The 21,569-nt window shown below is 57.7% G+C and overlaps 4 protein-coding genes across 7 annotated transcripts in view; 1 reads left to right on the top strand and 3 right to left on the bottom strand.

Annotated features, from left to right (window-relative positions):
• The first annotated feature begins 168 nt into the window (after positions 1 to 168).
• Positions 169 to 1,027, top strand: TCTA (T cell leukemia translocation altered). The gene is made up of 2 exons (XM_063164290.1): positions 169 to 500; positions 928 to 1,027. The coding sequence occupies exons 1-2, from the start codon at positions 169 to 171 to the stop codon at positions 968 to 970; spliced, it is 375 nt and encodes a 124-aa protein (XP_063020360.1). The 3' UTR covers positions 971 to 1,027.
• A 51-nt stretch (positions 1,028 to 1,078) lies between these two features.
• Positions 1,079 to 3,108, bottom strand: AMT (aminomethyltransferase). The gene is made up of 8 exons (XM_063164288.1): positions 2,836 to 3,108; positions 2,681 to 2,761; positions 2,447 to 2,578; positions 2,197 to 2,275; positions 1,947 to 2,092; positions 1,677 to 1,857; positions 1,410 to 1,565; positions 1,079 to 1,308 (listed from the first exon to the last, which is right to left on the bottom strand). Exons 1-8 carry the CDS (start codon positions 3,106 to 3,108, stop codon positions 1,130 to 1,132), a joined length of 1,227 nt encoding a protein of 408 aa, XP_063020358.1. The 3' UTR covers positions 1,079 to 1,129.
• Positions 3,109 to 3,337: 229 nt separating this feature from the next.
• NICN1 (nicolin 1, tubulin polyglutamylase complex subunit) lies at positions 3,338 to 7,068 on the bottom strand. Its single transcript, XM_063164324.1, has 6 exons — positions 6,904 to 7,068; positions 6,145 to 6,318; positions 5,749 to 5,862; positions 5,311 to 5,382; positions 3,752 to 3,856; positions 3,338 to 3,630 (listed from the first exon to the last, which is right to left on the bottom strand). The coding sequence occupies exons 1-6, from the start codon at positions 7,066 to 7,068 to the stop codon at positions 3,589 to 3,591; spliced, it is 672 nt and encodes a 223-aa protein (XP_063020394.1). The 3' UTR covers positions 3,338 to 3,588.
• Positions 7,069 to 8,287: 1,219 nt separating this feature from the next.
• The window catches only part of DAG1 (dystroglycan 1), a 51,322-nt gene continuing 38,040 nt past the window's right edge, over positions 8,288 to 21,569 (bottom strand). For all 4 annotated transcript variants that reach the window (XM_063164463.1, XM_063164465.1, XM_063164464.1 and 1 more), the window contains exon 3: positions 8,288 to 11,174. In XM_063164463.1, coding sequence (XP_063020533.1) covers positions 8,766 to 11,174 — 2,409 coding nt within the window. In that variant the 3' untranslated portion in view covers positions 8,288 to 8,765. The remainder of the gene's footprint in view (positions 11,175 to 21,569) is intronic.

Genomic DNA, 21,569 nt, shown 5'->3' on the forward strand with positions numbered 1-21,569 from the left:
CGAGGCCACGCCCCACAGCACAGGCGGCAGGGGAGGCCCCGCCCCCGAGGCCACGCCCCACAGCACAGGCGGCAGGGGAGGCCCCGCCCCCGCGGTCCGCGCTGTGGCGGCGGTGCGGGCGGGCAGAGGCTCCGCCTCCCCGGCAGCCTCGCCCGGTACCCCGCGGCCATGGCGGCGGTGGCGGCGGGCTGGCTGCCGCCGTGGCGGGCGCTGGCCGCGCTAGGCCGGGAGCTGGCGGCCGAGTGGGCGGCGCAGGACGTGCGGGCCGCGCTGTGCCAGCTGCTGTTGCTCTGGCTGGGCATCAGCCTGCTGGGCGTCCGCCTGGCCTGGCGCGCCTACGGCGGGGCGGTGGCCGCGCTCTGCTACCGCACCGGCCCCTCCGGCCGCCGCTCCCCCGGCACCGCTCCCGGGGCCTCGCCCTCCCGGCCCCGCGCGCACTCCCTGTCCCCCGCCGGCCCGGCGGGACGCAACGGCGCCGCCGAGCGGCACTGCCCGCCCCGGTGAGTCCCGGCCGCTACCGGGCCCAAACCCGCTGATTCCCCGCTGACCCCCGCGGGCCTGCCCGGCTCCCTCCCCCGCGCCCGGCCAGCGCTCTCGGGGCGCAGCCCGGTGAGCGGCCCCTGCCCAGTGCCACCCAGCGAGCGTCCTCCCAGCTGCACCGCTCGCCTGCCCGGTATGCTCCGGATGGGGCCTCTGCGACACCGGCCCCGGTCAGCCCCCCCAGCTGTGGCTTCTGACAAGTGTCCCCCAAGCTGTGCCCCCGACCTTTGAGCTCCCCACCCTGCCCAGCTGCACCCCAGAGCAGTGTGCCCCAGTGAGGGCCCCCAGCCCTGCCCACCCACACGGACAGGCCGGCGCCTGCCCCAGTGCCCGGGTGCTGTGCTGGTGCTGCTCCGGCCGTGCTCACGCTGCTTCTCTCTCTTGCAGGGATGGCCCCGCGACAGAGCCCATGAAGACACACAGGGAGTGAGCAGCACCAGGACCGCCAGCTGGGTATTGCCAACACCATTAAAGTGCTGTGCCCATCTGCTGCTCCTTGTTTTGGCATTGCCACCATAAACAGAGAAGGGGCCGGGGAAATGGGACAGGGTGTTTATTGGAGACACTGTGCCCACAGCAAGGGCTGGCCTCACTTGGCCATGTAGTACTGGGTGGGCACGAAGGGCATCTTGGTGATGACTGCAGGGTGCTGCTTCTTCCGCACCTCGACGGTGAGCTCGGTGCCAGCCCGGCTGTGCGCTGCCTCCACGTAGCCCATGGCGATGTTCTTGCCCAGACAGGGAGAGGGACATCCACTGGTCACTGTGCCTGGGATGTGAGGATACAGGGAGGTGAATGGGGCCTGGCCAGCCCCTGTCAATGCCATGGCCCCAGCTCAGGATCATGCCAGCCCCAGTGCCCCCACCTACCCACAGGCCTGCCTTCGGGGCCCAGGATGGCCATGTGGGGCCGGATGGCGGGTCCCACCGACGTCAGCCCCACACGCCTGCGCCTTGGCTTCTCCTTCACTTGTGCCATGATGACAGCAGCACCAGGGAAGTCCATGGCCACACGCCGGCGCTTCCCTGCAGGGTAGAGATGGGTGAGGGTTGGTGATGCCTGACTGGTCCCCTTGTACCCACTGGGGACACCCTGCTGCTCTGCCTGCCCCAAGGAGGAGGTGGAGGTGGACGTACCCAGAGTCCACATCAGCCCGGCCTCTGCAGGGGTGACAGTCTCGTCGATGTCGTTGCCGTAGAGGCAGAGCCCGGCCTCCAGGCGCAGGCTGTCCCTGGCTGCCAGCCCTGCTAGCCACACATTGGGGACACCCAGGAGCTGCTCGGCCAGCTCCACCGCCCGCGCCGCGGGCACCGAGATCTAGGGCAGGACACGGGCAGGGTCAGTGGGGCACGGCCCTCCCCTGCCTTGGTACCACAGCAGGGATGCTGGCACAGTTCCCTGGGTACCTCCACGCCATCCTCGCCAGTGTAACCACAGCGCGTGACCCGGCAGCCTGGCACGCCGAACACGGTTGTGGAGATGCTATTCATAAAGGACAGCTTGGCCAGGTCATCCGACAGCCCTGCCTGCAGAACCCGTGCCATGGAGGGACCTGGGGAGGCAGGTGGCGGGAAGTGCCCAGGGAAGGGGGGCAGGTGGGGAGGGCGGTGACAGGGAGGGCAGGAGGAGGGCAGGCCCGCGTGGGGCCCCCACTACCTTGCAGAGCCAGCAGCGCATTGTCTGACACCTCCAGGTGCACATCACTGCCCGTGGCCTGCAGCTGCGCCGCTCTGTCCTGCCAGGGTGACAGTGGCTGCTAGCACGGGGGCCAGGCCAGTGCCAGCCCCACGCGTGGCCATGGCCACCTCACCCTGCGCAACACCGGTGTCACCAAAAGGCAGAAGGACTCATTCCCACTGAGTCCTTCTCCCTGTCCCACCTCCCGCGGGGCTCAGGCAGCCCATACCCTCAAGATGGCCAAGTCCTTGTCAGCACAGGCGGCGTTGGACACCACGTAGAGGTGATCTTCTGACGTGTTTGTGACGATGAGGTCGTCCGTGATGCCGCCCTTGTCGTTGGTGAGCAGCGTCAGGGTGCCCTGCGGGTCACGGCGGCATTGGCAGGCTGCCTGCACCCTCCCAGGGCATCCCGGGCACCTCCGACCCCACCGGATGCCGGATGCCTGCCCAGTGCCCCCTACCTGTCCGGGCTTCAGCTCGGCGATGTCCCCCACCACCAGGCTCTCCATGAACCTGATGCGGTCCCGGCCGTACACCAGGGTCTGCAAGGGGCCGGGGGAGTTGTGAGGTGGCGCGGCCGCCCCCCTGCTCCAGCCCCTCATCCCGACCCCGCTACCTGCAGCATATGGGAGACGTCGAAGAGGGAGCAGTGGCGGCGGGTGTGCAGGTGTGACTGCAGGTGGCCCTGCCCGTAGTGCAGCGGAAGGCTCCAGCCGGCGAACGGCACCATCCGCCCGCCGCGGGCCCGGTGCAGGGCATCCAGCGGCGTCTGCTTCAGCCGCTCCTCGCCGGCCCCGGTACCCCCGGCCCCGGCGCCCCCGGCCCCTCTCCGCGGCGCCGAGCCCGGGGGGCGGCGGGACAGCGCGGCGCGGCAGCCCGCCCGCAGCATCTTCCTCTTCCTCCTCCCTCCCGGCACGGCTCGGACCGGCCCCGGGGCGCCTGGGACATGGAGTCCGCCCGGCCCTGGCCCCGGCCCCCGCCCCCGGCCCGGCCCGCCCTCGGCACCGCCTCCCCGGGGCTGCCGGCACGGCCACCCCCATCCCCCAGAGACAGGCGGGCACAGGCAGGGCCAACGTAGCAGCTTTTAGTGGTGACCCCTCAGCAGCCCCGCACCCCTCGGTCCCCCCGCACCCCCTTGCAATGTCCGGGCTCTGCCCACGGGACGTGCCCAGGAGAGGCTCCCAGGGGTCTCTGGAGTGGCAGCGCTGCCCCTCGTGGCAGGGCAGAGCAGAGGGAGTCAGGGAAGGGGCACAGGGAGGGCTTGGGAGCCCCGCGGGGTCAATGGCCGAGGCAGGAACGCAGGAGTCCACTCAGGCCCCGGGAGCACGGAAGGGGCACTTCTGCCCAGCTGGCACCAGCACCAGCGGGCTCAGGTGTAGGAAAGCAGGTTGACATCGTAGCAGCCATCCACCTGGGGAAGAGAGCGACTGTCACTGTCTGCACAGCACTGCTGGGATGCTCCAGCCCCTCTGGGAGGGCTCCTGAGCCCTGTGGCAAGGCCAGGTCCCTGTCAGCAGGGTGGTGGGACTCACGTCGAAGCGCCCGATGCGGGCAGCTGCCTGGCGAGCCCGGATCACCTCTGTCAGCACCCACATTTGCTGCACCTCTGTCGACACCTTCTCTGGATCGGGGAGCTCCTGGAAAGAAGTGGGCACAATGCTGTGAAGCAGGGATGGCCCAGATGGGCTGGATGGTCCTGAGTTTGGGCAGTGGTGTGGCTGGATGGCTTTGCCTCCCAGGGAGCCAGGCATGTGATGGTGCCCACATTCCTGAGCTGCAGGTGGTTTCCCAACATGAGGTGAGCAGGGCCCCTCTCTAGGAAAACAAACCACTGGGGACATGGGTGAGTGACCCTGATCTCTGGGCGCAGCGGTGCCAACACAGCCCACCCCTGCTGGCAGGTGGCCAGGATGGGGACAGAAAGCTGATTGCTGGCTAATCATTAAAAACACAATCACGCAGTCCAGAGTTTCCCAACAGCCTCACTATGTGACGCTCCCTGGGCTTGGGGGCAGAATCCTGGGCACACGGGCTGGCTCACCCCAGGGACCTTTAGCCAGGTGGGACGTGTGGGCTCAGCAGCAGCTCCCCTGGGTGGGGAACAGCTCCTATGGGGGCACAGCTCTGTCACGCTGGGCTGAGGGGTGCCTCGTGGTGATGTTGGGAAGAGCCAATCTCAGAGCAACCTCTGGCAGCTGCCTCGGATACTCCTTGCCAAGGGGAACACGATCCAAGCAATCAGCGAGGGACTGAGGTGCCCTCCCCAAACTGTCCCACAGCTGGGCAAGGATTGGGAACAGCAGGCTCACTGCTGGTGCAGTGTGAGCACCGTAGCATGGAAGCCCAGCAGCAGAACTGCCCGGGCAGGGGTGGGCTGTGTGCCACCCTCCTGCAGGCAGCACCTTCAGCTGATTCAGCAGGTTCCCACGGGCGAGCCAGCTCCCATCCTGGCCCTGCTCTGCCCGGACTTTGCCACCAAAGGTCACCATCTGCCAGGCAGATGTGGCTGGCAATCTGTAAACACGTGCCGTGGCTGTGATGCCCCTCTGCCCACATGCTGTCCTGGCTGGGCAATGTGTTCCCCAGAGCACACCCTCTGCACAGTACTGGGAACCAGCCCTGTCCCCACACGTCCCAGCCAGCCTGAGCGACGCTGTGCACCCACTGCTCCCCCAGTGATGTCGTCCCTGTCCCTGTTCCCACACATCCCACCTGCCACTGCACCGTGCTGGGCACCCACTGCTCCCACGGGGATGTTCTTGTTCCTGTCCCATCCCTGTGCATCCCACCCATCGGCTGAGTGGCACTGTGCACCCACTTCTCCCTTGGAGACGTTCCTGTCCCCAGACTAGAGGGCAAATAGACTCAAATGTCACCTCAAATAGCACATCCCCACGGAGATATTTTTCTTCTTAGTACAGCAAACTACTTCCAGCACAAGGGGGGTTATTTCAGGGCTCCACAGCTATTCCTGGTGAAAGCCTGGAGCCAACAAGGCAGGCATGGGCCTGGCAGCCTCCTGATGGATGCTGATGGCTGTCACCCCACAGAAGCCCCTCCTTCCCCCAGAACCTCAGCAGTGATTACTCACCCCATGCAGGCTGGCTGGCTGCTCCGGAGGGGTCAGCTGGGAGAGCCAGGAGGGAAAATCCTTCTGAGGACTCTGAAACAGATCCAGAAGGTCACACAGGATGTTCCCAACCCTATCTCCATCCTTTACACCAGGCAGCGTGCTGGGGCTTAGAGCCTACCCCTTGTGATACTGCTTTGGAAATGTCACTTTACTATCTTTAAAGACAATTTTGTAGGGAATTCTGTGTTTTGAGTGGCTGCTGGAGCAGTCCCTTCCCCAGCACCACTGGAGCACAAGTGGATCCCAAATGCCCCAGCAAAGGACGAGGACTTGGAGGCACATCCCTGTGTGTGCTCCCCAGAGCTGTAGGGGGAAATGCAGGCATAGCGCAGGACAGTGGCTTGTCCAGGCCCCCTGCCCATGCCTGGCAGTGGGGCAGCTCTGGCACCTGCTCACCTTCTGCCCAGGGGGGAAAATCTGCAGGTCCTCGATGGTGAAGTGGAGCCAGACTGGGGAGGGCTGTCGCAGGATGAACCGCATTGCTGTCACCTGGTCCACGTCACACAGCATCTGCAGGGCAAGGGACAGGGAGGGTAACCACAGGGGCTGGCACTGACGGGGGGCAGCTTTTGGGGTATCCTCCCAAAACTCCCAACAAACCCCAGATGGAAGAAGCCCAAGGGAAGCATTGTCCCATGAGGGCTGGCTGGGCTGAGTGGGGCACAGGGACTCTGGCAGCCGTGGGGGTCAGTGGGACACGGGCACTGGAGCAGGAGCCATGCTGGGGTGTGGGCAAAGAGGGGTGAGCCCCGGCCGGGGGTTGATGCCACGGGCCCATCCGGACATGCTGACCTGGTGCCGGTGGAGGCAGAAGTAGTCCTGGGAGCCCTCCTCGGTGTGCGGGCAAGGCATCAGGCACAGGTCCCGCAGGCAGGTCACCCAGCGCCGGGAGCCGCCGGGGCCGGGCCGCTGCACCCGCACGCTCAGGAACGCCGTGTAGAAGTTCCTGAACACGATCTCCTGCACCTGCGGAACCGGCGACCTCAGCCCCACAACAGCAGCCCTCCATATACCTGCACCGGCATCTCCCTCCAGTACTGGGACGGGCACCGGCAGTCCCCCTCGCACAGGGGGATCAGCACGGCCCCGTACCCGCACCAGCACAGCCCCATATCGGGACCCGCACGGGCATCCCCTACTCTATTGGGATGGGCACTGCATCCCCAGCATCCCGCCCAGCATCGCTAAGGGAGGTACCCCAGCACCGGCATCCAGCCGGTTACCGGCATCCCCTCCGCCCCAGGACCGCCCCTCACATGTTCCCCATCCCGCCCACGGCATTCCTTCTGCCCTGGGACCGCCCCCGGCCTGTCCCCATACCGGCACCGGCATCCCCACCCGCCCCGCCCCGCCGCTGCCCCCGGCATCCCCCGTCCCACCCCGGGAGCGACACCGCACCCGGCCCGGCACCGTCCCCGGCACGGCCCCTGTCTTCCTCCGCACCACCCCAGCACGGCCCCCGCCGGTACCGCCCCCGGCATCCCCCCGTGACTCCACGGGACCACCCCGGTACCCCCCCGCCGATACCGCGGCGGGCGCGGCCGCACTCACATCGGCGGCAGCGCCGCGGGGGAAGCGGAGGTCGATGACGGCGACGCCGGGCCGTGCGGGCTCGGCCCCCCCGGCCAGCTGCAGGGGGGCGGCGGGGCGGGGGGCGCAGGGCAGCGGGGAGCGGCCCGGCCCGGCGGGCGGACCCGGCCCCGCCGCTCCCGACATGGCGGCGCCGCGCGGCCGCCGCTCCGGGGCGGGGCCGGCCGGGGATGGCGTCACCGCCCGCGGCCGCCGCCAGGGGGCGCCCCCGCCCCGCCGCCGCCCCGGGGCGGCCCCGCCGCGATGGGAACGGGAGAGCGGGGCCGGGGGCGGGGCCGGGGGCGGGGCCGCGCGGGCTCCGGGCATCCCCCGCACCGGGACCACCCCAGCGCCTCCCCGCACCGGCACCGCCAGCCCCGGGCGGGTTTATTTTTGTCTCGGCCCCGCGGCGCCGAGACCGGAGCCGGGGGTTGAGCACCCCCCCACCACCGCTGCCCTCCCGGGGCCACCCCGGTGCCCGGGCAGCGCCGTCCCGGAGTGAAGCGGCGGGTCCGGCCCCGGTGTGCGGGGTCAGCCCTCCGCCCGGGGCGCACACGGGCAAATCCCGGCTGTGGATGCCGGGGCTCGGAGCAGACGGGATGGGGACGGTCCCGGTACCGTGGCGGGTCCCCCGGGGCCGGCCCGAGGGGGCTGAGCCCGTACAAACTGCTGGCAGCCGCACACCGGTTTTTAAGTCTTTTTTTTTTAATAAAACAATCGGAGTCTGTATCAAAAATTTAGTAAAAAATTAGATTTGAGAGTTCACCGATTTTTTTTAACTATTAACTATTCCTGGCGCTCTTTTTTTCTTTTCTTTTTCTTTTTATTATTTTTTTAAACTTTTTTATCTTTTCCAACAGTGTCCAGGCTGGAGTGCCAGCGTGAGGCCAGCGAGGCCATTCCTGCACAGTCCCAGGGAGCAGCCGGGACACAGAACACACCCTACTCTCATCAAAACACCCCACGGGGAGGGGGTTTTGCTTCAAATCGACCCCCCCAACCCTGGTGCTCGCTGGGAAGCAGAGAAGTTGGTCGTGGCACAGGGCTCGGCTCATCCTTCTGTGAGCATTCCCTACCCTGCTCAGCCATGGGCACCCCAGGCCAGGCTGACCCAACTCATGACTATTTTATGATGCGTGAGAAAGATACGATTTCTTTGATTAAAAATAAAATAAAAATGATAAAAGAATCAAACCCCAAACCAAGAAGCTGATCCACCCCAAGAGGAGGAGGAAGGGGCTGGCTGGCCCTGCTGACCAGCCCGTGGAGCTCGCCTGCAGCACAGCACTGCCCTCCCCCTCCCCAAAAACTACACATCCCAGTTTAGGTAAACAGCAGATTAAATGTAAAAACTTAAACCATCGACTTCAGAAAGTCCCTTGAATTTAATTATTTTTAGGCTACCTTTCATGTTACGTCCTGTAGCTAGACACACGTGAATAGAAAAAACAGTACAGTTAGTGTTAAAGGCAAACAGCGGAGACCCAGAGTGCTACCCCAGTGCTGCCTGCTCCTCCCGACCCGGCCCGGCCCGACCCGTCCCGACCCCCCTCCCTGCCCACCGCCCGGCCCCGGCCGAAGCCCAGCCGCCGGGAAGGCGTCTTGGAGCCGAGAATTTTTTTTTTTTTTCTATGAATAAAATAAAACCAAAGCTTGTTAGGCAAAAATAAAACAAGTGTCCCCCCGAGTCCCGCGAGCGCTGCGGTGCGGCGGGCGCAGCCGGGGAGAGCCTGCTGGGGAGCGGGCTGGGCTTTCGTGTTCCCGGCTGGCGAGGGGGCTGCCGGCCCACAGACAGCACCGGTGTGGAGCTGGAGGCCCCTTCTCCCCCGAGAGCCTCCTGATTGTTAAGGGGGCACGTAGGGCGGTGGGGACCTGTACGGGGTCATGTTCTTCGGGCGGGAGCCTTTCCCCTCCATGGGGGCGGTGAAGGGGGGGGGAGGCTGGTAGGGCGGCGCGTTGGGGTCCTCGTCCCGCAGCGGAGTGTACTCCCCGATGGTGTCCTGGTTCAGCGGCGTGGTCTCCGGCATGCTCTGGTTGGGGTACTCTGGAGGGGGCAGTGGGGCTTTCTCCTCCTGGAGGATGAGGGGCATGCTGGAGGACGGTGGGGGCTTGGAGTCGTCCAGCTCGTCGGCGAAGATGATGGGCACGCCTTTCTTAATGAAGGTGGCCTGGTCTTCGATGGTCAGCTTGCCTTTCCTCTTCTTGCGGTAGCAGATCATGGCGATGATGCCGGCCACGAGCAGGATGGCGGCCACCACCACGGCAGGGATGACGGTGTGCAGGTACACATCGTCCTCGCTGCTCTTCTCGGGGTCTTTGCCTGCTGCCACCGTTGGCGTGGCCTCTGAGATCACCCTGCCGTCCTTGGTCACGGGGACAAACTGGATGTGCCTGCAGCTGCCGGAACCAACCACAGACACATTCAGAGGCTTGAACTCGGGCTGCAGGACATTGGAGAAAGCTGGGCTCGGCCTGCCGGAGTCGTCCGCAATTTTTTTGCTCAAAGTCCGGATCTGCTCCCGAGGGCAAGGCTCCAGGGGCAGTGTGTTGTTGGTCCACTCCACTACGATGGAGCCTTTGGCGATGTCCTGCACTGTGATTGTGCTGCTGTTCCTGTCGCCGAATGCCAGAGCCAGCTTCTTCACCAGCATGATCTTCTTATGGATGTCATTCACCACTGCATTATGGTCCCCTTCCAGCCTGGCCTTGAACTTCACCGGAGCCTTGTCCCCATGTGGGCGCTTGTGGACATGGATTTCAAAGGCATCCACGGCAAAAAGCCCGCCCTTGTCGGTGGCATACATGAAGTACTCGTGCTTCCCAATGTGGTTGTGGTCTGGCATGCCATACATGAGCTGGCTGGTGCTGTTGAACTGTACCCATGAATTCTCCTCGATCATCTGCTGCTCCTTCAGCTTCAAGGTCAGCTGCAGCTTGTCAGTGGTGGTGTCCTCCTTGTCGTAGAAGGTATCTGACGGTATCTTAACCTCGAAGTAGGTGCCCTCCCACGCATCGACCCTGTCGATGTGGTTAGTGAGCTTGGGCGGCTCGTTGGGCTCCCAGGGCCGGGGCAGCCCGCTGGCGGTGGTGCGCACGCGGGACGGCGGAGAGGCCGTTGTCAGCTTGGAGATGGGCGATCTGGTTGTGCTGGGGGGCTTTGTTGGACGGGGCGTTTTGGGCCTGCGAGTGGGCCTTCGTGTTACTGCCGTGGAGGAATCTGTCGTGGACGGGGTGGCTGGCTTCAGGGTGGAGACTCTCGGCTTCTTGGTGGTCGTTGAGGGCGGTGTGATCACTGCTGTGGGCTCTACGTACCCAGGCATGGTGGGGCGAATCGGCACGGTGGCAGTGCCCGTGCCTTCTGCCACCCTGGTTGGCTGGATTGGCCCCAGAGTGGGCGTCTGGACAATGGGGCCTCTGGTTCTGATGGTGACCGTCGGCTTCCTCGGCAGCGGGATGGGCTCCCGGACAGGGGGTGCCGTTGTCTCTGTGGGAGGCGCGATGGCGGGCGACGTCGGCGTGGGGACAATCCTGGTGGGTGGCTCTTGTGCGGCAGTGGTGGGCGGCCCGATGGCAGTCAGAGGCGTGGGGGTGGCGTTGATCTGCCGCCGCATCCTCTTTGGGAGGTGAGGTTTCTTGTTAGCAATGTGCCAGCCAACAACAGGGTAGCCAAGGCGGGCAGACATGGTTCCTTCCTTAGCTGGAGCCTCCACCTTGCTGATGTTGGGGACGCTGTTTTGGCTCAGGGAACATCCCAGTTTCCATGAGAGTAAGGCCCCGTTTTCCACCACCTTCTTTGCATTTCCTGGTCCAGCCATGAAGGCCGACATGTCAAAGAGTCTGTTATTTACAACAGGAACCAACTTCATGTTGTGAAGTTCCACCTCTGAAAAGCTTCTCATTCTGTTTAAGAGTTCAATCCTCTGCTTTGGTGTCATTTTTGTTAAGTCGGCATCCAGAATGACAGTCAGGATGGTGACTGGCTCTTCCGAGCCGCACACAAAGGGCGCCGTGTCGCTCGTGTCCTGCACGGCCGCTCGCACCGACTGAGGCTCGTTGTGGTCCTCCTGGTGGACCTCCACGGAGAAGACGTTCGTGGTCTGTGGCACATAGCTCCCATTGGGGAAGGGCTGCAGAGTGGTCACTGAGATGTAGTGGACACCCTTGTCTGTGTCAAGGGGCAGCCCTTCCAGGGAGCTGCTCTCTGCATTCCAGTGCAACCAAGAAGGCAAGGAGTCCTTCCCAGCTTCCGAGATCTACCAAACAAACAAACAAACAAAAAAAAGGCTTTTAGAAGTACAGCATGAGGACAGGTTCTATCAGCAGTAACGCTTAATTTCAAGGACTAAAGAAAAAAATCTGAGGTGTAATAACTGGGGAAGGAACATCCTGGCCAGAGCATGGCAGCCGTTGCCTCCTCTCCACATGTTGGCAAGGATGAGCTCTGCAGGGGGCACCGGACCCAAAGGGCTTAAGGAGCCACAAGAGGTCATAAAGCCCCACAAGGCCCCCTGGCCTGCAAGTGCTCCAACACTTGCTGTGCAACTGCCAAGCACAAGTGGTTCATTTTCTCTGAGGGCAGACGGGGAGTTTACGTCATGGGGACAGTGACAAAGCTGAGGGTGAAGTTATGCTGTACAGCAGAGCTGATCTAACAACTGCCCCCTTCACACTCCTTCCTCTCCCAGCTTGGCCATCTTGCTCCTTTTCTGAACCCCATCACACCCTGCCCACCCTACACACATCAAGTTCAGCAGAACATGAATTTTTTCCACTTATTTTCAGCTTGTCTCACTGTCCCCAGAGCCAGGATGACCCAGAGGGGCTGGAAGCTGGCCAGCTATGGTTCTGAGTCCCTGGCCTGGCTGGAGCACAGCAGCTCTCAACAAGCAGCAGGAAATCCTGAGAGCTACCTGGTGTTGTCCTGCTCTGCCAGAGGAACTGCAGCTGAGGATAAAGGAAGGGGGCAGACCCCGTGTAAGGGCCAGTATGGGCAGGCAGGGATGTGGCACATGGGCTGAGGAATTGCTAGACATGACACAGGACAGCATGGCAGCCTGGCTTCACCCCCAGGCTGGCTAAAAAATGAAGCATTTCACTTTCACATAGTAACTTGCTGCTGCAAGGGAAGGCTTTGTCTCAGAACACAGGCACCTCAGGACTCCAGCACACTCTTTACTACCTCCTTCAGCCCATGGGACTCTGTCTCCTGCCCTGGGTTGTAGCTGAGGCGGGTGCAAACCCCAGTTCCCAGTAGCTGGCATCCCTCTGCTCTACACAGCGGAGCCGCTCAGGCTGTGCTGTGCGCTGGAAGGGCGAGGCTGCCAGCTCGGTGGGCTGTGACATTTCCCGGGGTGTAGGTACTCCTGAGTGAGTAACCCGAGCTTCACCACCTCCCAGGCCCGGGGGCGTTTGGCAAGTGCGCTGGCTGGGCTTTCCAGAACTCCACGAGGCATCTCCCTGACACTCAGAGCAAACAGGATGCTTTGGGGCTCATGGAGACACATTTAGCAGCCTGGTCCTGGGTCTGGGCTCACTGCAGTCCAACACAGAGCCAGGCTCTAGCTCTCTTCCTGAAAGGGTGCTTTGGTTCTCTGCAGTTCTGTAAAGCTTATACATATTTCATAATTTACCCAAATGCAAAGCTGGGAGAGGAGCTTTGCAAGGAAACCTGCCTGGCAGGAGCATCCCTGCATCCAGCAGCAGGTGCAGAGCCAGGGCTGGACTGCAGTGAGCCCTGGACTGCAGGTCCTGCTGGGGAAAGCCCCTGGATGGGCACACTGTGAGTGCTGGGTGCAGGCAGGATGCAGGCAGCACCTGGGGCTCACCCCCACGCTGTGGGTTCCAGCACTCTGAAGGGTCTGGGTGCACAGCTCTGCCAGAATAACGCAGGACCCAAAAGTCTTTTGGCAAGAGCAGCACAAAAAGCTTTTGTGCAAGAGCTGCAGAGGGTTTCAGCCAGCCTGGACAAGCTGGAGAGCACAGCATGAGCCACACGCTGGGCACAGCTTATAGAGCAGAGTTTAAAGCTCTCAGCACAGCTTTAGTTAACTCCTCACCAGCAACATCCCAGAGCAGAGAGTTCAGATTCCTGCTTACAGCAGCTGGAGGAAGCTGTCCCAAGGGCCCTGTCCCTCCATATAGGCCACCATGCACCAACATGTGAGCATCCTTCCCCTGGCCTTGCTGTACCCACGTGTCTGGCAGAGGACAGGGCGTTTTGGCAGGGCTGTGGCTGTGTTCTCTCCTCCTCCACTGCAAGAACAGGAGCTGCTTTTAGCCCAGACATCCCAAAGGAAAGGCAGCCCTTCACCTGAGCTGGGCACAGGGAGCCAAGCCTTGCTCATGCAGGAACAAAGGAACGAATTGTCCTTCCTTGGCATTTCTTCTTCCAAAAGGGAACAAAGGCAGGGTCTGCTCCTGCCCAGCCAGAAGCACTGACCTGCCCCCATCTTCCTTTAAAAAAGTGTGATTTCATCACATCCTCTAAAAACTGAGATGCCAGGACAATGCTCAGTGCAATAAAGCATTTACAGTAGCAGGAGCTGGATGGTTCCACTCTTTATCCTCTTGTGCCAAAATTAGCCACTAACCTGCCCACTGTGGAGGAGGGCTGGGCTGGGCACACATAAGGAACAGAAACAGGGGGAGCCAGGACAAAGCCACAGCATTATTGAGGCTTACACAATCAAGAAGAATAAAAACTTTAATAGTGAGTGGTTAAATTCACTCTGAGTGTGTAATTTTAGGCTACATTTGGAACAAATCTTCCCCTTCTGTGCACTCTGCAAAAGCCCTTAATTACAGGATCACACACTCCACAGAGCTTTCCTGAGAGCTGGAGTTCTCTGCTGCTGCCTCCCCCTGGGCACTGCTATGACTTGAGGAGAAAACCTACAAGCAGCAGTATTTTACCCAGTCTCATGCCACAAGGTGATTCTTCCTTCAGACATCTCTGCTCCTACTTCTGACAGCCAAACTCACTTCAGAGAGGTGCCTGACCCCACATGCAGAAATGATGGTGAGGGAGGCACAGGCCAATCTGAGCATTTCCTGCTTGGAAAACCATTTTTAACCTACAGTTCACATGTAGGGCCCATGCTAGAAAAGGAAACTGCAGCCAGACAGATTCACACAAAAAACTAGGCTCTCCTGAAAAACAAAAGCAGGCCAAGCAATCACTGACTGGGATGACTTGTTCTAGCAGGGATGCGACAGTTGCAAAACATTTATAAACCCACTTAAACTTGATTTAAAAAGAGCTGAGCTAGTTCAGCTTTATTCAGCCTGTGAGGAGATGTGGACTGTTTCTAAAGGCTCTGCAAGAGATGATTAAGAAAATCAAATTTATGTGGATTACTCCTATGAAGCCTGTGCCTCCACTGGGAAATCTTGGAGAAGGCAACAAGTCACAAGCATGCCATTTCTCTGCACTGCTTTAAACACAGCTACTGACCTGATAGCAGAAATCATCCATGTTCATGTGACAAAGGAAGAGCCCAGAAAGATTAGAATGGATAAAAAAAGTTGTGAGCATGATGGATAAAAATACTTGCTCCTAAACAAATGCTGACCAGCCTTGGCGTGGGTCTGTCCTGTCCACGTCACTGCTGTTTTGCAGTGCTGTGAACTGTGAGGAGGGAGACCTGGACTCTGTTCCAGTAATGTTTCCTTCAAATATTGCTTCAAAGGGTATTTGTTAAGGCTACACATAGTTAATGATTTGGGATCTCTAGTTTTCATGTTAAAAGTTTTCCACTTTTCTATGTATGCAATAAGTATCAGCCTTAAGCCCTGCCATTTCCCTCAAGGGGTCTGGTTTCAAAATAACTCTTCCATTGCCCAAGTTTTAAAAAAAAGGCTGTCTTTGTTTTCTCATTATTTGAGATAATTGTAAATGAATGCTTATTGGCTAAAGATTACACAAGCCTGGCAGTGTATCGAAGACCATTAAAAAATAAGCCATGATTGTGATTTAAAATACATACAGTGAGTGGTCTGGCTGGTTTTGAAGACCTTGTTCACAAAATCCTTTCAGATAGACATGGCCTGTTATTTTTAGGCCAGCCAAGAGCAGTCAGCTCATGAAAGAAGATAGCTCAGTTTGACTTGTTTTTTTAAACTTGGATCTTAAAGCCCTGTAGCCAACAAGACAAAGATAAGCAAAGGAGCAGTGAGCAAAACTGCTGCCTCGAGGGAATTCAGTCAAAAACTGCATTCTTACTTACAAGAGGGCCCTTTAATCCTCCAGGTATTTAGTCCTCCTCCTTCTGATGAATCCCCTGAAGAGAAGGCAGTGAGCCCTTCGCCAGGAGACAGGAACCACAGGATCCTGCCACAGGTCTCCACTATGGCACACCACTATGAAATCTTCCCAGTCCTGGAAGTACCCAGTGGGATCTGCCCTGTCTGTGCCGACAGACCCTCACACAGGCAGCAGCAGCAGCTGGGAGTCAGCTCCTTTCAAATGAGTCCTAAAACCCCCCTGATGACTGTTTTTGGGCAGGGTCAGCATGGACATCCTGCAGCTCTGCCAGATCTCCCACTGCCCCTTCCCCTCCCTGTGTTCAGCAGCTGCTGAGAGACAGACACTGTGCCAGGGTTTTATCTGGGGTGCAATTACTGATGGCAATTTACTGTAGCCAGGCTCCCTCAGCATCATCACCCCAACACACATGGCCAGCAATGAGGAATATCCCAGCTGGGCCCTCCAGAAGGTGAACTGAGCTGAGCTGAGCTGAGCCCAAATGACTGACCCAGCCAGTCACACCAAGTCTGCAGGCTCAGGCTCCTGCAAGCAATTAACCAGCAGGCAGGGGAGGAAAATGGAAATTCAAATGCAATTCAAATGCAAATATAACTGCAGAGAAAGAGTCAAGCCTAAGCTGTTTGCCTAAGCCCAAGCTTTATCTTAACTCCCCTGCTAGTGCTGCAGCATGGGCAGTGCTGGCAGCAGAAGCAACAGGCAGCCTCAGCCCCAGTGAGATCCATGGGCAGGCAGATTCTCATTGCCTCGTCCCACACAAACTGGGGGAGGGACACTGGCTTCAGAGCCACCCCAGTGCTGCTGGAACTGTGGGCACTGCAAGGAGCACAGGAGTCAGAAGTGATGGGCATGGGGCCTGCAGGCTCCAGCTCACAGAACAGTCCTTGTTTGGGGAGGCAGGTTCTGCCTGTGGATCCATCAGGTGCTCTCCTCAGCTGGCACAAAGGCTGCACAGTGCCTGCACACCAAGCTGTCCAGGAACCACAGCCCCAGGAAGGTCCCAGAGGCTGGAATGGAATGTGATGGTGCAAGGCAGGGGCTGGACAGCCCTCAGCACACAGCTGCCAGAGCCTGCCAGAGTTCAAGTGTTTGGACAAAGTGGACAAAGCTTTTAGACACATGGCAACTCTTCAAGTTGTTCTGTGCTGGGTCAGGGCTTGGACTTGGTGGTCCTTGTGGGTCCCTTCCAACTGTGAATATCCTGTGATCCTATGAAGCTGTGGGGCTTTGGCCCCAAGGAACAGTCCTGCCAGGGGGGTTGGCCTGTGTGCATCCAGGAGAGGTCCTGTGAAGGAGCCTCCAACCTTACTTGGCACCTCCTTTTGTCAAACACAACACAACTGCAAATTAGGACACCAGAAGACCATATCTAGAAACACAAGGCCCAGAAAACAGTGGTGCAAGGAGGATGGGCACCTCTCAGAGCCTTCTGCTCACTGGGCACAGCCTACTCTGCTGCTGCAGGGCTGTGCTATGGGAAAGCTCAGGCTGGAGACAGGAAAGTTGTGCTTGGCACAGCGAGCAGGAAGGACTTGCAACACAGATGCTTCCCTGTGGAGGAGACTGCCTTACCTGCCAAGGTTTTTGGGTATCCTCAGCAGACACTGCTCCTCTGGGCTGCTGTGTACCTTGCACAAAAGACCCAGGAACTCACGGACAAAACAAGCACAGGACATCTCATGCAGATGTCTCTGCCCCTGGAAGTCTAAAAACAGCCCAGAGACTGGACTGGCTCTCAGAAGTACGTCAGCCTCGGTGACCCGAGCCTTCATTACCAGCAGGAGCTCACCACCTCTGCTCAGAGACCAAAAGCTACACAAGAACAGCCAGTAATTGGTGCTTCCTTTGTGCACAGGTAGGTCAGGATGCTTGAGCTAACCCCACATTGTGGTCCCAGCCAAAGCCCTGCAAAGCCCCTCCTGTATGTCTCCATGCACTGAAGCTGCTGCTTTAGAAAAACAAATCAAACCCAACCCAGAAAGCTGAACTAAGGGGGAATAAGGCTTGCAGAGGCCACATCACTGGTCCTGGCCCTCATCTTCAAGTTCAAACCTCAACCTCTCAAGGACCAGCAGCAAAGCTACTCAAAGTAGCTGCTCTACTTTTATGTGCTCATGACAACCTGAATGGGAAGTTTACATGTCTCCTGCTAATCTGCATTTTCCAGCCATTCAAGGAGCGAGTGAAGCCTCACGCACAGAAAGCAGCCCCCTCCTATGTGGATGTGGGCTCAGCCTGCCCTCCACAGGAGCTGGGCTTTGTCTGAGCAGCTCCTTTACCATCAGTGAAACGGCTCTGCAAAGGTGCAGGCTGAGCAGCTACGCCCAGCTCATGCCACCCTCGCATACCCCTTCCATGACGGCTTCTTTTCCAGCTGCGCCTCTGTGCTGGCTATAAGGACACCATTCAGCGTCCCACTCTGCCTGGGCAAGGGAACACAACAGCTGTTTCACTGGGAGGTCACTACAAAACATTGAGTGTCCCAAGAAATCCTCCTTTCATCGGCCCATGCAAGCAGCTTGGAAGGATTTGTTTGGCCTTATTGTTGGAGCGGGCAGGCGCAGCCCGCCCGCGCCAGGGCTGGGGTCAGCACGGGCTGCCCACACCCCGCTCTGTCCCTTGCCCAGGGGGCGAGCACGGGGCAGGAAAAGCCTCAAACAGCTTTAAAAAAAAAAGTTTGGTCGGGCTCTTCTTTCAGCGCCACTTTTTATAAGCGAAAGGCCAAAGGGAAGTAAAAATACCACAGAGCTGGGATGCCAAGCGCTGGGGGTTTAGTGCTGCCACCGCACAGCTAACCAGCCCTGGCAATTTATTCCTCCCATCAGCAGATTGCTGGAAAGCTGGCTTTCAAGAGCGTGGCAAGGAAAGGCAGACCAGATCTTGCAGCCTCAGGTCTGCTCCTTCGCAGGATTCTCATTATTGTCACATTCCTCTGTCTCCTTGGATGCTCAAAGCAACAACCTGTAAGAGCAGGACAAAACAAGGAACCTCCCAGCCCGTCTGAAAAGCCAGTTTATAATTAGATCGAGTCACATTTTCCACTCCTCCAAATTCAGAGTTTGTTACTAAGCATGCACTGAAAATGCCAAATTCTCTGACTCGGTCACTCCCTGCAGGAAAAAGATAAGCCCCCTCAGCCTCCCCCCAGGAATCTTATCAGCTCATCTTATCACTCAGATTGCAGCGTGGCAACCAAGCAAAACCCTGCCCAAGTCTTCCTTTGCCTGGACCTGTTCCAGGCACTGCCATTTATCCCCGTGTGCTGCCTGTAAATAGCGGCTGTTGCTGCACCTCCCAGTTAGTCCAAGGAAACCAGGGACCCCAGGGAGGAGGTGAAGCTCAAATGCCTTGACAGAGAGAGCCTTTTAAGATACCCAGCTTGATGACACAGCCCCTCGGGAGTGCTCTTTGCTTCTCTTCTTCCTTTGAGAAATGCCACTTTAATAAATCTCACATTCAGTTAAAATGCTTTGAAATAAAGATCATTGCAAGAGGAGAAAAAACCCAAACCTCAGTATTTTGTGGTTTTCTTCCCTGAAAGCAAGTGTGTCCTGGCACTGAGGCTGGCTGTCAACATCCAGCCCTTGGCTTTGGGGTTGGAGCAGGACTGAGGTGAGCAGCACAGCCCTGACAGCAGATACCCATGTCAGGACTCCTGCAACCCAATCTCTGTGGATCCTGTTTATAAATCAAGGTCCCTGACATCTGATGAGAGCAAAGCTGTTCAATAAAAGCTGCTTCAGCAGATGGCAAATAGAACAACCACTGGAAACTCAGCCTCCTGCCTGGAAAGTTTAGTGGTGGACTTGGCAGTGCTGGGTTAATGGTTGGGCTGGATAATCTAAAAGGTATTTTCCAACCCAAACAACTCTGTGATTCTATGAAAGCAAGACTCCCTTTTTCCCAGATGGATATCCAGTCTCTGATAACCTCCAAACCCGCTCCATAGCTGCACTGTGCAATTAATCTGAGTGAATTCTGTTCTAATCACTTTCCCACCAGCTGTGTTTGCTTACAGAGACAGCTTCTCAGGGCCTCTGCTGTGCATTTTACCTGTCTTCCCAACAAAGCCCTGTGGAAACCATGCACTTCAAACCAAAAAAGAATGAGGGGCTAAGACACAGCTGGGAATGCTCACCTGTGCTCACCTGAGCTCCTCAGCACTGGCTACAAACCCATCCCACAGTGAACACTCTCAGGACTGAAGGCAGGTCAGCAGCTTTGCACGACCTCCAAGCAAAACACAGCAAATCCCCTGCTCTGGCAGGGATGTGCCTTGGGAAGCAGTACACACCAGGAGTTTCTCTCCTTCCAGCATGCTTTATAGAGCCATCTTGAAATAAAAATTATTTAATAGTGTCTCTGTGTATTGTGGGTATATGCATTTAGGATATCAGGTTGTGCAAGGGCTCAATTCCCCTTGTGGGGACAGCATACCCTGGCTGGTGGGACGAGTGCAGACCCATGTCTGTGGTGGCAGCAGCCACCACACCAAGTCATGCACCTCACCTTTTGTCCTCTTCTGGGACTCAACAACTGGAAGCAGCAAAAACTACAGACCAGGATATTTCAGCTGATAGGAAGATGTCCAAACCAAAGCAAAGCAGACATGGAAAAGCAAACGATTGTAGGATATATCAAACAAAGTTATTTATAGAAGAGAAAAGGAAGTTTGATGCTTTTATAAAAGGTTATGGTAAAATTTCATCTGGAATGTTTTGTAACACTGTGGTCATGCAAACATAAGAAAAATAAACTCAAGCTGGAGGAGGTGCAGAAGACAGCTGCAAAGTTTAGGGGAAGGAAAGAAAGCTTATTTTATGAGAAAGACTAAAGAGGTTGGCTTGTTTAACCTAATAAAATCAAGATGGGGAATATGCCTGTCACCTATAAATACATAAGGGAAGTAAATATTATGAAGGTAGAATTGATTTAGGCTAAAGGGCAGCACATATAAATATTTCTAGCCATCTCTAAATTTAGGCTAGAAGCTGCATTTTTAATCAGAGCAGCCAAATTCTGGAGCAGCTTCAAATGGAAGTGGCAGGAACAGGAAATCCAACTGGTCTTTGACCGGAGCCTGATCTGTTCTCTGACAGGACACAGCTGAGAGGTAACAGGTCACACTCCACACAGCCCTCATGGAAATGGGGTTAAGGAGATGATGACTGGTGAAGGTACCAGCACTAATGCCCATGTTTACTCTGTCCTAGCCAGCATCTGCCAGGAGCCAGCAGGAGCCAGTGGCAACCCACCCATACATTGTCTGTATGGCAAGGGGGCTGTAGGATATGGGGAAATTGGCTGTTTTAACCCAAACCTCTTAAAAATACCAATGTTTTGGTGTCAGATGTGACAGAAAAGGGCTGCAAGATGTCTTTTAGGAAGCCACAGCAAGGAATTTGAATTCCCAGCCACGTCCAGACAGCAGGAGAGCAGTCTTACAGCCAGAAGCCCTGCTGTAGTGAGGAAGCGAGAGGACAACATCTGGACTGACCTGCTGCCAAACCCAACAGCTGGAATACCTTCAAGCTCCAGCTGCTTTTCAGAGGCCATGATACTGCCTGACCAAGGCACTTGCTTGGGAACACAAGGCACAGGAGAAGGGTGTTACCACAGCCCCAGTGCCTTGCAGGCAGCTGGCCCTGAGCAACATGAAAACAGACTCTGAATTTCAGACACGTGGTAGTTTTTTACTTCTTTTCTCTGCAGCTTGAGCACATTCAAATAAAGTTGCTTTTGTCCTTAGCCATAGAACTCTCACCTGTTGCTCAGCAGCTCTGGGGGTGGCAGGGAAAGGCTGGGGGCTGCTCCAGGAGCACATACCTGACTGTGCAGGAGTGCATGCCTGCGGGGCACTCCTCCCCACACTGCACATGCCTGGCGTTGTTTCCATCCCACAACCCAGCTTGCAGATAAAAGTATTTTGTCTACAGCTGGCTGGAATCTGCTAACAAGCAGGGAGAGGATCTGAGAAGGAGCTTCAAGGCGATCCCCACCACAATCCTTGAAATAATCAGTGGGAATCATCTAGAAATTAAGCAATCACACTTTCTCCAGGCTCCAGTGGGAGTACGGGGACAGGAACTGTCAGCAATTTTTTAAAAATAAAATATTGTAGACAATTTCTTTGAAATTAAAGAGGAAAAAATACAGGTAACCATATCTCACTGTAAACCCTGCTCCATCTCAGAAGGCACAGAAGTCCTTATTCTTTCTTAGCAGGGTTTAAGTACACCAGAGACTAAGATTCACAAGTATTATGCTTTTACTGCTTCAGCTGAGAAATGCCAGGCAGCCTGAGAAAAAGACCAGAGCAATTTGCCCAGAAACTTACCAGTAAAACAAAAATGCATCCTAGCACCCAAAATTGCCCACGCAGTTC

The sequence above is a fragment of the Melospiza melodia genome, chromosome 10 (assembly GCF_035770615.1).
Source record: "Melospiza melodia melodia isolate bMelMel2 chromosome 10, bMelMel2.pri, whole genome shotgun sequence".
NCBI classification, from domain to species: domain Eukaryota; kingdom Metazoa; phylum Chordata; class Aves; order Passeriformes; family Passerellidae; genus Melospiza; species Melospiza melodia.

What these genes read in the sequence shown, in the direction of transcription:
- TCTA (XM_063164290.1), top strand. Translation starts at nt 169, where the DNA reads ATGGCGGCGGTGGCGGCGGGCTGGCTGCCGCCGTGGCGGGCGCTGGCC. An exon ending in GAGCGGCACTGCCCGCCCCG is followed by an intron (nt 501 to 927) that starts GTGAGTCCCGGC and finishes TCTCTCTTGCAG; the next exon opens with GGATGGCCCCGCGACAGAGC.
- AMT (XM_063164288.1), bottom strand. Translation starts at nt 3,108, where the DNA reads ATGCTGCGGGCGGGCTGCCGCGCCGCGCTGTCCCGCCGCCCCCCGGGC. An exon ending in TGCGCTGCTGGCTCTGCAAG is followed by an intron (nt 2,093 to 2,196) that starts GTAGTGGGGGCC and finishes CTGCCTCCCCAG; the next exon opens with GTCCCTCCATGGCACGGGTT. An exon ending in CCCCGAAGGCAGGCCTGTGG is followed by an intron (nt 1,309 to 1,409) that starts GTAGGTGGGGGC and finishes CTCACATCCCAG; the next exon opens with GCACAGTGACCAGTGGATGT.
- NICN1 (XM_063164324.1), bottom strand. Translation starts at nt 7,068, where the DNA reads ATGTCGGGAGCGGCGGGGCCGGGTCCGCCCGCCGGGCCGGGCCGCTCC. An exon ending in AGCCAGCCAGCCTGCATGGG is followed by an intron (nt 3,857 to 5,310) that starts GTGAGTAATCAC and finishes ACTTCTTTCCAG; the next exon opens with GAGCTCCCCGATCCAGAGAA. An exon ending in CCCGCATCGGGCGCTTCGAC is followed by an intron (nt 3,631 to 3,751) that starts GTGAGTCCCACC and finishes TCTCTTCCCCAG; the next exon opens with GTGGATGGCTGCTACGATGT.